Source organism: Apium graveolens, chromosome 10, assembly GCF_009905375.1.
Source record: "Apium graveolens cultivar Ventura chromosome 10, ASM990537v1, whole genome shotgun sequence".
Classification (NCBI taxonomy): domain Eukaryota; kingdom Viridiplantae; phylum Streptophyta; class Magnoliopsida; order Apiales; family Apiaceae; genus Apium; species Apium graveolens.
The window spans coordinates 217,675,551-217,691,394 of NC_133656.1; the positions used below are offsets into that span (position 1 = coordinate 217,675,551).

Genomic DNA, 15,844 nt, shown 5'->3' on the forward strand with positions numbered 1-15,844 from the left:
CAGTAATGGTCGAAATTGTTCAGGGCAATTAGGACTTAAGATAAAAGATGTTCTAATTATGATTGAGAGTCAGTCATGACAGTGATTAACCTCTAAAGACTGAGGCAATAACTTATGGAAAAATGGTGATTTTTTTTTTTACTCAGCAGATTTTAAGGAAAGCATTTTCACATAAGCTGTGATTGAAATAAGGTAGAAAATTTATTTGGAGGTGGTCAATGTGACATTGACTGTAAGGAAATTTTACTATCAGGAAAGGCCAAAGAGGTGGCCGACACTTTAAAGGTAAGTGGATAATTATAGGCGCGTGTGCCAAAAGAAAACAGTGATGATGGTTAAAAATGTGAAGGTTGAATTATGGTTTGGAAGATTGACATTCCTTCTGATGACTGTGCAATACCCAACCGTAATAGTAATTGGTAAAGGTTTAATTCGTGTAATCGCCATGAACGGGCTATCTATCTTAGGAGGTCCTATCTTGGGATAAGCCAGGACCATGTTTCCAAAAGGACTAGACGAACCTTTGAGTTAAGTCTCCTATTAAAGGCATATGATTAAGAATGGTATTAACCTGCTATCGTTGCTTTGATTGAAACTCTTCTGCAATTTTATCTGCTTCATGTCATGAAAGTACGTCAGAGTTTGGAGTGTTCTTCATGAATTATGATTGGTGGTTATGTTAACTCCTTAGGAGAATTAGATATGATATGTATGGACTCCGTATGGTTAGCTATTAAGACTTCATGAAAAACGAATGACGACAGTAGGTCAGTGGTGGACCATAATAATGCAGCAATGATTCTGCGAGTAATGAGCTGATTACAACCGTGAGAGTTGTATTGGAATGGATGTTGAGATTGAGTACCACTAATCGGGTCGTGGCGGTGTATAAGTTATCATTAATAGACTAATTAAGTAGAGTATCTACATAGTGAATTATTATTCTTTCTTATCAATAGAGAGTCGTATTATTATACGAGGAAGGTTGCGGTGCAAGCATAGAATTCAAGTAACGATGATGTCTAGAATGAGATCCCAGATTCGATTTTCGATGTCGAGGGAGTTTCAAAGGTAATTGTGTATAAGCTCGAGGAAGAGCATGGGTCCATAGAATGATGGACGGGATAGCGAAAATATTTAGGCACATGAAATACGAGGCTATAATGCTTGATGCTGATATAAATACGTATATGTTTTGTTCTCCTATGACAAACCTTTATAGTTCAGAGGTAGGTTCCAAGCCAGATATTTTGTGGCAGTATATTTTTTTTTCATATATACAATTCTCTTCAGTTCGTTCTTTTCTCTTCTTTTCATTTCATGTAAGCTGAGAAGAACAACCCTTCCAGAAGGGGAGGTATTGCCGAATGACTATCTATCTTTGTGATAGAAGCCTAGTAGGATACCACATGTTGTTTAATTGCTTGTCAAGTACTAAAGGCTGGCCACCTTCTGTACTAACTATGCAATATAACAAGTGTTCATGATCATAGTGATCTCTCAACAAATTCCTTTACTTCTATTTGATTGATCAAATTTTGGAAAATAGAAACAACTGAAAAAGGAGTAATAAAGTGGTGGTAGTATGCGGAATGGGAACACATTCGTGATACTAAGGTTGACGTGGTTATTAAAAGGTTATAGAACGCTAACGAGCAAAAGTATAACCAGTATAATATTAGGAACGGAAGGTAGTAGCGATTACGAACTGGAAAAGAATGGGTATTGAGAAGCAAAAGTTCTAATGATAAAAGCTATAATGAGAGTCTGTGCAATAGACTTGAAAGAATTTGGAATGATCACTTAACGCGGATTAAGTTATCTTACGACAATAGATCATATGTCATTATCAAGATGTCGCCTTATGAGATCCTTGAGGGAAGACAATGTCGATCTCCCTTATGTTAGGATGAAGTTGTAGAGCGCAAGATGCTCGGACCCGCAGTAGTCCAAAGGACCAAGGATATGATAGATCTAATCAGAGGACAGCTGGTAGTAGCCCAAGATGGACATGATAAGTATGTTGATTTGACACGAAAGGATAAAGAGTATGAAATAGGGGACCTAGTAATGTTATAGGTATCCCTTGGAAAGGATTGATGAGGTTCGGAAAGAAAGGAAAGCTAAGTCTACAATTTGTTGGACCCTTGGATATATTAAGACATTTGGGAAGTTAGCTTATGAGCTAGCCCTAACCCCGAACATGTAGCAGGTCGTAACGTGTTTCACGTATCAACGTTAAGGGAGTGTAATTCAGATGCCAGATAAATAGAGGCATATGAGCGCATAGATATGCAACCCGACGTAACCTATATGGAGCAACCAGGAAGGGTTATAGAGTGAAAAGGAACAAGTGCTTAGGAGAAGGATTATCAAACTAGGCAGAGTTTGGTGGTAGAACCACAATGTGGGGAAATTAACTCGAGAGTTAGAAAGTGTAATGCTAAGAAAGTATCCCCATTTGTTTCTATCTGATTCCGGGACGGAATCCTTTTAAGGAGGGGAGACTGTAATAACCCCAATTTTTGAGAAATTTTGAAACCCTTATGAATAGTGTTTTTGCTGAACGAGAAAACTTTTCATGCCACGCTATGTAGGGGTTCTGTTATGGATATTCTGGGATATTATTAGTACTCTATGAAGTATATAAGTGTATGTAAAGATCGTCAGAATCCAATTCCGAACACTTTGGTTTTTCCCGGAAATCCACAAGATACGGAGAGAATTGAGTAAAAGGTAACAGGATAAAAAGGATTTAAATTAAAGGATTATAAGAGAGGATCATAAAAGGAATATAATGTATTGAGAAAGGTTAAGGGAACCTAAGTAATAAGATCCTGGGTATGATCCTTCAAACGATAAACGAGAACGAAAGTTAAGCGAACCGTATAACAGATCAGCGGTCATTAGGCAAATGATTAGGAAGTTAATCAAAGGGATTAGTGGGAATGATGTCATCCAACCAATAGAAAGAGGACAAGGAAAGGAGGATGACATCATGAGGATGATATAAGCATGACATGGGAAGGAAGGAGGTGTGGTTGAATGAGAACCACACAAATTCAAGGGCAAGAAGGTAATTGACTAAAGCAAGCACAAAAACCAAGCAACCAAGCCAAGCAAAAACCGTTTTCATCAAAAATCAAAAGCAACCAAGGCTTGTTCATGAAGCTCTCGGGTGGTTTTCTTAAAAAATGAAAGTCCAAGCTCCTCCACTTACTATTTAGCAAGGTAATTATCTAAGCTTCCCCATGGATAGTTACATACTTCCTATAAGTTTAAGCTTCTAATTCCAAGCCAATCTTTTTCTATAAATCATGAAAGAAGATGGTGAATAGTGTTTTCAAGAACTAAAATTTGTGTTCTTGAAGTTTTGTTTAGAATAAGCTTGGATAAGGGCTTTAAAGGTGATTCCAAGCCATTCTCTTGATTCTCCACTCTCCAAGGAAGGTATAAACTACAAACCCTAGCTTTAGTTTTGAGTAATTAGGATTGAATGTGTTTGATATAGCATATGTGAAGCATGATGCTTGAATGGTTGAAGTTTGGTTGAGTTTGTAGAGATTAGTTGGTTTTGTTGCATTGTTGGAGTTGTAAATCTTGGTAATTAGTTAAAGAACCTAAGTAAAGCTTTTAGTTCATGTGAGGAATAAGTATAAATGGTTAATGTGAATTGGTTGGGGCTGTTATGATGTGTTTTGGATGGATGTTGGTTGTATGTTGGATTTGAGGTTGGTTTGTGGTTGGTTTTGTATGGTTTAAAATTTGGGAAATCGCGTAAACATAGCCGTCGTAACGTCCGATTTCCTGTAGACTGTTTTTGTGCATAACATTAGGACCCGAGAACCCCCTGCTAGATTATGACCACTGCCATGTTTAGATAGCTCATGTTACGAGCTTCGTTTTGATATGTAGTTCGTTCGATTCCGATTTACGGTTTAGGAGAAACGACCGTTTCAAGTAACGGCATTTCGCGAACGAAACTTTTTCCCTCGCCTTACTTTGAAACATAGGTTAAAGACCAAAAAGGGTTAATTAATGTATGAAACATTTATGGTAAGTGTGTTAGGCAGTTGGTAAAACACCCGCGAAGGAATCGCTTTAAAACTCGTAAAGGTTAAATTATTAAAAATGGTGGAGCCGAGGGTACCCGAGTGACTTAAGCGAATCAGTGAGCGCAAAACTAGCGTTAGAGTCTAAGTTAGTTAAAGTATAGATTTACAAGTGATTTTGGTTTAATTCCAACTTACTTGTTGTTTATAGGTTACCAGACTCGTCCCGAGCCATTCGTAACCCCCAGTCGCTCAGGCAAGTTTTCTACCCGTTATACTGTTGTGGTGATGTATATGTGTATATGCATGATCTTGCGATAAATGCATATTTGTTATTAGCAAATTCTTGCGATATATTGTAGCATGTGATATGGTATATATGCATGCCTGATTTATATTCTTGGTTTATCTATCTGTTGATTTCAATGCTTATAGTTGCATAATACCTATGCTAGAAATAAGCAAGTAGTTGCGTATACCCTTAGTATAGGGGATAAAAGGTGAACATGTTTCTAAACCGGGAGTCGATGTTCCCGAGTATATTATATATATATATATATTTATTTATATATATATATATGGATATAGTTTTAAAACTATTAATCGAATAAGGTTTATTCGATAACTTTAACTTTATATTATTTATTGAATATTACTTGGATATTCATTTGAGGATGTATGACTCCTTTATGTTAAATGAATATTATTTGAATATTCATTCGAGGGCTTATGACTCAGTTTATATTAATTAATGAATATTATTTGAATATTCATTTGAGGATCTATGACTCCGATTATTTGCTGAAATATATTCTTTATTTTATTAAAGAATAAGGTGTTAATAATCAAACTTATTTTCGATTATTCAAATAAAGATAATACTTTCATATAAGTATATCTTTGGTTATTTAATACTCGTTTCAAGTATAAGTTTTAATACTTCTACTTCAATTATTTTTATAAAGATTATTCTTATGGGAATATTATTTAAATAATAATATTCAGTCATTTTCTAAATATTCTGGGGACTGATTTACTTCATTAAATCAGCTTTACTCCAAACACTCTTTAAAGTGTTTTCGAGTCTTCAAAATGATTTTTAAAAGTTAGAGCGGATCCCAAAACTCATTTTTATATTTAAGATCTTCCTTTTAAAGGGGATTTAAATACTCGTTCAAAACTTGAGGGATCCGGCTCAGTGGTGTATTTTACATTCGCAACGAGGTTGCTGTTTTGAGAAAACATCTTGATTACTTGCCCATCGTTCGGGAAGTAAGTCCATCTATTGAGTCGGCATAAGCAACATGGGCGCAGTGGGCGTCCATGATAGTGTAAGTGGCTCAGTGGGAGTCCATCAAATGCATAGGTGGCTGAGTGGCAGTCCAGCATAAGGTCCTAATTATGACCAGGGTGATGACCAGTGGGGAATTCGTCCATCTACTAGTAGAAAAGGTTACTAATGGGTATCTTTGCCTGATCAGCAAGATATCTGGTTTATGCCAAAGGTTTTCTTTTCCTTCCAAATTCATTGGATATTGCAACTTTGTTCATACTTTACATAACAGAGGTTCCAGGAAATGTTTTAGAGATATATATATGTGGATATATATATATCGGGACTAAATAAAGTATTCTCGTAACTTTATTTCATTCAATAATATTTCAAAGATTGAATCTATTCAAATCTTGTCTTGTAGTCTCATCTATGTGATGAACTTTTGAAACTGATTATAACTTGAACGGTGGTAGTTCAAGTAGTATTGGGAAAGATATAAGTATATTGGGGTATTTGGTAACCTCATCTTTTAAACTTATATCTAATTAATAATTGTCTTATGAATGACAAAGATTTTCAGAAAAACGTTGAGACAAGGTTAGATATATGAGATCACCTTGCAACGATATTTTTTTTTATATAGTTATACACTGGGACTTTGTGTATATTATGCATGGAAGAGGACTTCCAATATTTTGAAAAGTATATATGTATATATACTGAATATTTTGCGACTTCATCGCATTAAAGATATTAAACTTGGTTCATTTCTTTTGACCAAGACTTTCATGAGTATTATGAGTAGGCTCATATATTGTAAATCATTATACATATTATTTTGGTGGGCTTGCTGCTCACCCTTGCTTTATTTCTTCATCACACAACAACAGTTAGGAAAGATGGCCAGACTCCAGCAGACCCAGCGCAAGCGCGTGGGAAGCGTCCCGCGTCTTCCCGTTGATGTTGTAGCTGCTATAGCTGCAGAGGTAGATCTATTGTAGATCAGACCATCTACTTTTGAGAATCAATTATGTATAATTATAACTTGTGGCAGATAATGGCAATTAACTGTAAATTTATCAAGTAATCATTTTGGGTTGTAATAACTTTTAAATTGTGGATTCAAAGACTTGTACTTATTTAAATTTCATCTCTGAGACTATAACGGGTTGTGGTGTGTGTTAGTGTGGGGTCACAGCATAAGGTTATTATTATTAATTAAGTGAAGTGATATTGTGGAAAGAAAGACCGTGACGACCCGGATCCTCGACCCCGGATCTGGGGGTGTTACACCGTGGACAGAAGCTTGCGAGACATAATGGATGTCGTTGATGTAGAACGAGGAAAAAGACCCTTTGGTGGTTTTACAGTTACTTTTGGAGGCGATTTTCGATATATATTACATGTTCTGCCTAAGGCTGTAAGGGCTGAAATAGTGAATGCATCATTTAACAAATCCCGACTTTGGAAATCTTGCAAGGTCTTTCTTCTCAGTCAAAACATGAGATTATAATCAGGTAATTCTGAAGCTAGAAATAAAGTAATAGCCGACTTTAGTAAATGGCAACTTGAGATTGGAGACGGAAGAGTTGAATGCATTGATACTCATCGTGCAGATGTTGAAACTGAGTTTGTAGTTCCTGATGAATATGTTGTCAAGAGTCCCTTGAAAAGTCCCATTAAAACCCTAATTGACATTATATATTCAGATTTTCAGAATAACTTGCATTCACAGGAGTATCTGAGATCGAGATCTATTTTGACTCCAACAAACGTTGTAGTTGATGACATCAATGTGCGGATTCTTGAAAGAGTTCCGGGTAATGTGCATATTTATCTCAGCCAAGATTCAATTGAAGACAGGGGTGTTGACGATAATGACTTTCATTCATTATTTCCAATTGAGTATCTGAACTCCATATATATACCATGTATGCCTAAACATGAGTTGAAAGTAAAGGTTGGAGCTGTTGTTATGTTGATGAGGAATTTAAATAAGATTATGAGTCTATGCAATGGTACAAGGATGATAGTTACTGGCTGTAAAAAAAATAGTATAGAATGTCAAATTCTCTGTGGATCTCAAGTTGGTACGAAACATCTAATTCCAAGAATCGATATGGTCCCAACAGACAGGATTTGGCCATTTGAATTTAAAAGAACACAATTTCCTCTCCAAGTATGTTTTTCCATGACTCTAAACAAGAGTCAAGGTCAATCATTAGACACAGTTGGATTGTATCTTCCTCGGTCCATATTCTCTCATGGTCAGTTATACGTTGCAATATCCTGTGTTACATCTCCAGAAGGACTACATATTCTTATTGATGACGATAATGGGAAAAGCACAAATATAACATCAAATGTTGTGTTTGAAGAAGTTTTCTACAACCTTCATAAATTGTGATCATATTTGACTTAACTAACTTATTGTAATTGTTTGACCATGAGTATTTTGTACTTGAAGTCCTTATTTCGTGGTATGTGATTTGTTTAACAGTTGAATTTATTTTTATTATTATAATTTTATGTCATTGAGTTTCATTTGGAAAAATAATTTATAGTATTTAAAAACAATAAAAAAGAGTGGCATGTATATAACAAAGCTGTATAATTAGTTTCCACCAATCCATCTAACTAACTTGATGTCGAGCCAATCGCATTGATCCTCATCGTATCAAATAATAATCTATCCAATCAAAGGATATGTTTATGATTCAGTTAAAGGTTGACTGGATTATCCCTTTACAGGCCTTATGTCACGTATTAAAAGGGAAAGATCAAGTCCGTAATATATGTTTATCGTGCACTTCATTCAACAGCATGTCATCAATTATCATTCCCGTTAATGTAGGGTAATGGACTACAAAAAGACCACTACGTCGGTGTGATAGGATAATCTTCAGTACCTTCATTAAGAATAGAACATGTAAGCTCTCTCAGGAGTTGTGACTTTTAAATTTTAATAATAGATCATCCTGTTTAATTTAAATTACAAATTATTTTCACAGAATCTTGCATGGATGGAAGCCCTCATGTTTGAACACATTTTAAGTCTTGACAAATCTAGGTCAGATTGGAAGATCAAGGCAAGAGTTACAAGAATGTGGCCTATTGTGTCTTTTAAATCAGGAATAACGAAAGGCTGGAATCTCATTCTTCTTGATGATGATGTAACTACCTAATCTATTGATTTTGTTTTATATTGATCATGTTTACATTTTTAGAATGGATATTTATGATTATACTTTGCCACTTTATACTATGTGCAAAATACTCATATTCATGCATTTGCTTTTGCTGATACTTGGAAACTTATTGGAAAGAATATTGTTGAAGGAGCTGTTTATATTATTTACAAATGCTACCACTTTCCAACCATGCACCGATTATGTTATGATTCCAAAATACAAATTTGAATTTATGGATTTGGGTGATTTGATGGATGAAGCCTGAAAATATGTTCCTAAAGAGAATCCAGAATTTGTTATACGTTACTTCGTCTTTCCTATTTGGCTTATTATTATTCGTAATAACAATTGTTATAAAAGTTTTGACTACAATCCATGTGTTTATATATTGTAGATATAATTGGAGTTGTTGAAGACTTTATTAAAGTAAGCAAAATCCCCACTAAGTTTGGAGATAGGGATATTGTTCGATTCAATATTTGTGATACAAGGTTATTCTTTTAATTCAACATACAATTTTTTATTAATTTTTACGTCATTATTAATTTTGGGACCTTGATCAATAAATTATATGTTTACTTGATTACATTGTAGCAATAAGCACAGGGTTGGTATATGGGAGATATGGCAAAAGTTGTTAGTGATCAATATGAGGAATATAACCATGAGGAAAATGTTATTGTAATCCTGACAAGCGTAAAGCTAGGAACATACAATGGTTTGATCTTTAGTATTTTATGCTATATACTAATTTGTCAGTAAGGTTATACACGGTTATATTAAATTACATTTTATGTAAGATACATATTACTTTAAAACTTTAGATACGCTTCAAATCAGCAGCTTGGCATCCTCGAAAGTGTACTTCAATCTTGATGATGAGTGTGTACTTGAGATGAGAAACAAGTACAATCTTATAAACATTTACTCTTTTTTCCATATTTTGTCAAGATTGCATATGATATGTACATTATATAATGTGTAGGCTTGAACTTGAAGGCTACAAGCCGTCGAGGGATGATGCGGATAATAGCTATGCGTTAACATTGGCCTCTCCTTATGAGTTTATAAATCTGAAAATATTAGTTGACAATGTTGCTGGCAGTGTTGAGGTTAATTCTTTTTTGACAGAAGTTTTAGAGCATTATCTTAGGATTATATGCATTATAATTTTCATTTATAACATTATCCTCAAAATTATCAATTGCAGAAGAAATTGTATTATGGTTTGACAATTGCTAAGTTGGAGGAAGGACATCCTTGGTTTTTATATTCATGTAGCAAATGTCATTTAGAAGTTGTTGAAGTTGGGAATAGATTTAAATGCGGTAAATGTAATCGGACTTTTCCAGTTGCTGAAAAAAGGTATTGACACATAGGAAATAATTTAACATTCGGTTGATACAGTTTCTTTGAATTACGAAATGTTGAATTATTTAATATTTTTTTTCACTCACAGATTCAGTGTAAAGGCTATTGTTGTGGATCAATCGTTCTCATGGAGCATTCTTCTCATGGATCGTGTTGTGAAATGACTCATAGGATGCTCCACTTCACATCTTTATTTGAAGCAAACAAAGGTTCAATCAATTACATTTTTTAAATTTGTTTCCATATTATAAATTGTTTGCAATACAGACCAATTATGTTGATGACTTAATTACCAAAACAGGAAGAGGTAGCTGCTAAAGTGTTTCCTGTATTTTTGCATGTTATGGACGGGAAAAAAATTATTGTTGTTGTTGAAGTTAATGCAACCAAAGAATGTTTCTGAAAATTTTATCATCAAAGCCCAAGACATGTATGATTCAAACATGTATGCCATGTCAACTTCTGAATCATCCAATCATGTTGATTTCCCTACCCTTGATTTGTCAGAGGTATGAGATTTTTTTCATAAATGACTGTTATTGTATATTTTGGAATATAATTAAACATTATTGACTAAAAGTTTGCATTATAGTCATTTGATCAGGCTGAGAGTTCAAAGACCCCTGGATCTTGCAAATCCGTAAGTAAGAAGATAAAAATGGTAAATAGTAATAATAGTTTTTGAGTTAATCTCTTAACGTATGCGTATCTTACATTAAAATGCTCTAATATTATAGGAGAAGTGATAATGTGCATCTGTTTTGTGGCATGGATGCGGCATTTGATCTTGCAATCCAATTTTCGAAGCTTTTATTTATGTTATTTCTTTATCACATTGAACTCTAAACATTATTTTCGGTTGTTTCAAGTTTGTTTTTATATTATAATCTATGAAGATTGTTCTTTGGTTTTGTTTGTCATTTAATTCATTTTGGATATTCATATTTTTAATGTTTAATGCAATGTTAAGAGGAACACCAAATTTTCGATTCCTGCTTTTAGTTATATATGTTACATGTAGTTAAACTTATATAGTTATAATTGTTTGAAGATAGTTATTAAGGAAAAAAACTGTTTTATAAATAAAACTCAACATCCATTCCCCAACAGTCACATCTTTGTACCTTTTATTGTATATATAGAAGTCTACCATTATGGTTGAGATTAGTTGGTCTTTAAACATTGTAGTAAGAATACCAAAAACACAAAATAGGTAATCATGGAACATGTTGAACGTGTATGGGAATTCCCTGCTCAAGGTTGGATCAAGATAAATGTTCACAGTGAGTTTGTTCAGAATGCCCCTGAAGGCCAAAATAGAAATGGCATTGGCATTGTTGTGAGAGATTCAAATGGCTTTCTTCTTAGATTAACATATGGCACCATTCCAGGCCTAACTAAACTGAATAGTGCTTTATGGGTTGTTTTGATAGGAATGCGTAGAGCATTTCAAGACCAGTATGAACGTGTTATCATTGAGACTGATAATATCCAGGCTTACCGTGAATGCAAGTACTACAGAGAGGACGGATGAACACCACATACTAGGAGCACTTTCAGATTTATCCTTTCACGTCTTAATGATCCTAACATTCGTTATGAAATTAATTTGGTTCATCCACAAAGGAACTCTGTTGCAAGACGCTTGGCATCTATTGGTAGACAAAATCTCCATGATTTACAGACATTGGACCGACCTGTTGATAAAATTCAAGAATTTCTTAATATGGATTTAGGTATTGGCCCTCCACAAGCCCGGTTTCAAGATGTTGAAATTGATAACCCTGAACCAGTTCAAGATGGTGTTGTTGTGAATTTCTAAGCATGTTCAATTATTTATGTTTGTTCCTGTTAATTATATATAAGTACTGAATCCTTATGTAAAAATGTAAAAATAATGTACAAATGGGTTTTATATATTAATGTAAATAATTATTGTACTTAGTAAATATGTGAATGTGAAAATATGTTTGATTTGATGTTACATTGATTCTCCATTCCTATTTTTTTTATTACCTACAATGCTGTATTTTGTTACTGACACGTTACTCAATTAAAGTCATGATTATATTTATTCCCACAAGGCAAAAATATTTTGGCAACTGTTTTTATCATTACAAGTCATAATGATGTATTAGTATTTTCCAATAATCCAACTTACTGCCATTTAATCATTACGCAAATCTAAAGTTATACCTCTTTAAAGTAGAGTCGAAAGTGAAAAGTTTTTCTTCACATTCAATGCAGTTAATTTGAATACATAAACCACTTTATATTTATACATAGTTGGAGAACTCCAAGTTTTCCCGCCTTTACATATATAATTGTTGCATTTAGAACTTATCATAATCAGTTATCATTCTAATTCTGCTTCATTACCAAATCACTATCTTCACTACATCATGGCAAACTTTAACATTTTCACCATTGATACTGATATTATGGCTATATTGTTTGCATTCATAAAACACAATCTTGATAGCTTTCACATGTTTGGAAAGTTGTTGATGGCCTATTCCACCAAAGCAAGCTGAATCCAAGTTAAAGAGATGTTGCAGAAACTCAATTGGGATGCTCTATACCAGTACCATAATCATTATCTAGAAGTTAGGTGTGACCAATTCCATGGCTTCATTCGTTTTGCCATTTCTCTTGAAGTTGAGCAAGCTATGTTTTATAACTTGGTTCGAATGCTTTTCATGCGCAATAATGTGAATCATAATCTTCAAACTTTCTCTTTTCTATCCGATAATCATTTTCCATCTTATTTTAGTTTTGTTTTTTTTAGAGCCGTATACAGACCATATGAAAAAGATCAGATTGTTGAAGAAATGTCTCATATTGTTGAAATGGTTGATCTTAAATCGAAGTTAGTAGACATTGTTCATTTGCTTGAGAATATGTACTGGTACATATCGGATGTAGACCATTTGCTTCCTCTTTCTAAATTTTGTCCAAATACAAGAAATAAAGACCCGATAAACAGGATTGAAGGAAATCCTTTTGGTGAACAGCTTTGGTATTCACTTTATGAGTTGACTGTGAAAGAGAAGTACCGTGAAGAAGGTGAATTTTATAATGAAAGTTTAACCATGTCACACATATGGAATTCAGGTTGTGGTCATTGCAAAGTGCAGTTACTTTTGTTCAAGATTTTGCTTGGTGATGTTTGTGATTGATGTTTTGCAGTTTTATTGAATTTAGTATGAAATTGAAACATTTGATAGTTTAAGTTTTGTAATTTCTATATTTATGTTGAATGGAATATTATTGTTTGTTGGTGATCAAACTAAGATGAAGAATATGTTGTAATATATGTCTTTTAAACATGTAAATGAAGTTAATTTGGTATGTAGTCCAAGATAGATTGTGGCATACAATATTTTGTTACAATAAATAAAGTTATGATAGAGATAACAATTATATAATTATAGATTTTGTGATGTCAAAACCACAATTACAAATTAGGCAGAATACATAATTGGGCATATTTTGGCCAGAATCAATTATGCCATAAGAAGATAACCTTATAGTTGTTAGATGTGGTCAGTTTGTAACAGCAAAGAACTTACGAAATCCCCGAGTCTCCAAATTTGTGGTCATTGAAACCATCATTGTGAAACTATAGTTTTCATGAATATCATGAGATATTAGTTATAATATAAGTGTAACTCACATAGTTTTTAAATCTACACATGGGTTATTATATGCACTTTCATTAAACCGCAACTACATATGTGCAATTCATAGGCCATGAGTTGATACTATGATTAGTTAAGTACCTTAATGGAATCACCCAAGGAATTAATACATAATCCCAATGTTATCTTCAGTCAATAATTATCAAAAATTATAACCATTCAGTAATACCAAACATGGCAAATGTCATGTTTGAAATGATATGTCTTAAAGTGAAATCCATGCCAAAACAATTGGCGATTGTATCAATATTACATTTCTTTGTTGAAAGCATAAGTTAAAAACATTGAAATATCGGCAAACACGCAACCATGGTCATGAAATGTTTTCACTTGAATTCATCTCCATTCCAATATTCCCGAACTAATTTTCCTGGACGTTCTCTGCATCAAGAAAAAGAACATTTGTATCTTTAAATATGTGTATTCAAATGGAGGTAAACAATCAGTTCAGTATAAACCAAAAATAGTATATGTAAGTTCAGCAATGATCGTCAATTAATATGACCATACTATATAACAGAGTTTCTATTATTAGAGTTCTCACCAGGCTTTGGGGTCTGATGTGCAAACATCCTTTGCACTCCATATTTGTCAAAAATGACAGCATCAAACCGACCAGCTTCCCAGTTGGTGAACACAATAAAATCTCCCAGGTTGAGTTGAATATATGCTGGATTTTTTTAGAGACCAATTTGTCCTATTTGGAAAAATAACCTGTAAATACTGTATCCAAAGGGAAACAGTAGAGAACAACATCGGGAATATGCTTGCCAAAGCGTGCCATGAATGAATGTGGAATATCCTGCATCAAAAGTTAAAACATATTTATCCTATGTATTTCAATTATGTAAATAGAAAGTTTTGTCCGATTAAAGCATTTTACAAGTTTATAAGAAAATAACTTACAACTAAGCCATCATAGATTGTATTCTCATTAGCTTCAGCTAAAATTTTCCATCCAGCTCCAACAACATTGGTTGATCACGTTTGTAAAAAGTATAATTACAATAATGACTTAAAATAATGCAATGTTCAGCCATATAGTGAAGAGCAGATTAGAGTTTTACCTCGCTTGGCCACATAGAAATTAGGGTTTTCTGGTATGATATACTGTATTTCACATCCCATCTTATCAATAATGTGACCCCGAAAATTTCCTTCACCTTTGTAGCAGATAAGAAGTTTACAACCAACGCATTTTTTAAACAAATTGTTGAGTTCCCCAACTCCAGTTAAGCTTTACCTGTTTTTTTCATAAGAGAATTGTAGATGTTGGCCATTTGGTAGCATTATTAATCCATTACCAGGAAGATTTTCACCATATGTAGAAATAATGGAGAGTGGTAATTTCTGAAGACATAAGCAAATACTTATTCATTTACTCAATTATGATAGTTAGTACATGTATTGGGACAACTGAGTAAGTTATTTACCAATTCATCCATGAGAGGTTGCATTGTGGCATCGACCTCAATGATGAATGCTGGAATATTAACAGGCTCACAGTTTTGTTGCTGAGATGGAATAATATACATAAGTATAATTAGCAACAACAAATTATTAAGTCTAATTGGGCAATTACCGAGACCTGTGCAATGCAACAATTGTAATGTTATTGTTTTTTTGGCTTCTAATCCAAGCGTGATCATTTCGTTAATGGATTACAGAATATTGAATTAGCTCTTGCTACTGTGAACTATGTCAAATGCAAAGTCCAGGCGCAATGCTAAACATCTCTTAATACAAACATGGCAGATACTATTACAAATCTATATAGCATAGTTGAATATCTATAATGATTGTCCCAGTAGTAAACCAATATAACCAAAATCACAAAGAGCTACTACTGTATCCTTCAATTAGGAATGTGATGAAATGTTTATACTCTATCATTCAATTAGGAACGTGATGATTCAATATCATTCAGGTTGATGCCACAATGCAATCTCTCATAAGTGTAATTAGCAAGTACAAATTATTAAGTCTAATTGGCCAATTACCGAGACCCGTGCAATGCAACAATTGTAATTTTATCATGTATTTGGCTTCTAATCCAAGGACACTCATTTTGTTAATGGATTACAGGATATTGTAGTAGCTCTTGCTATTGTGAATCAGGTCAGATGCAAAGTCCAGGCGCAATGCTAAACATCTCTTAATACAATCATGGTATATACTATTACAAATCAATATAACAGAGTTGAATATCTATAATGATTGTCCGAGTAGTAAACCAATATAACCAAAATCACA

General features: G+C 33.6%; 1 protein-coding gene across 1 annotated transcript; it reads left to right on the forward strand.

Moving 5' to 3' along the window:
• The first annotated feature begins 6,646 nt into the window (after window positions 1-6,646).
• LOC141691811 (uncharacterized) lies at window positions 6,647-7,735 on the forward strand. The gene is made up of 2 exons (XM_074496565.1): window positions 6,647-6,710; window positions 6,846-7,735. Exons 1-2 carry the CDS (start codon window positions 6,647-6,649, stop codon window positions 7,733-7,735), a joined length of 954 nt encoding a protein of 317 aa, XP_074352666.1.
• The last annotated feature ends 8,109 nt before the right edge of the window (window positions 7,736-15,844 follow it).

Bases quoted from the DNA above. Each gene is read 5' to 3' on its own strand.
- LOC141691811 (XM_074496565.1), top strand. From the start codon at position 6,647: ATGGATGTCGTTGATGTAGAACGAGGAAAAAGACCCTTTGGTGGTTTT. The intron at 6,711-6,845 runs GCGATTTTCGAT...GATTATAATCAG, and splicing joins TTTTACAGTTACTTTTGGAG to GTAATTCTGAAGCTAGAAAT.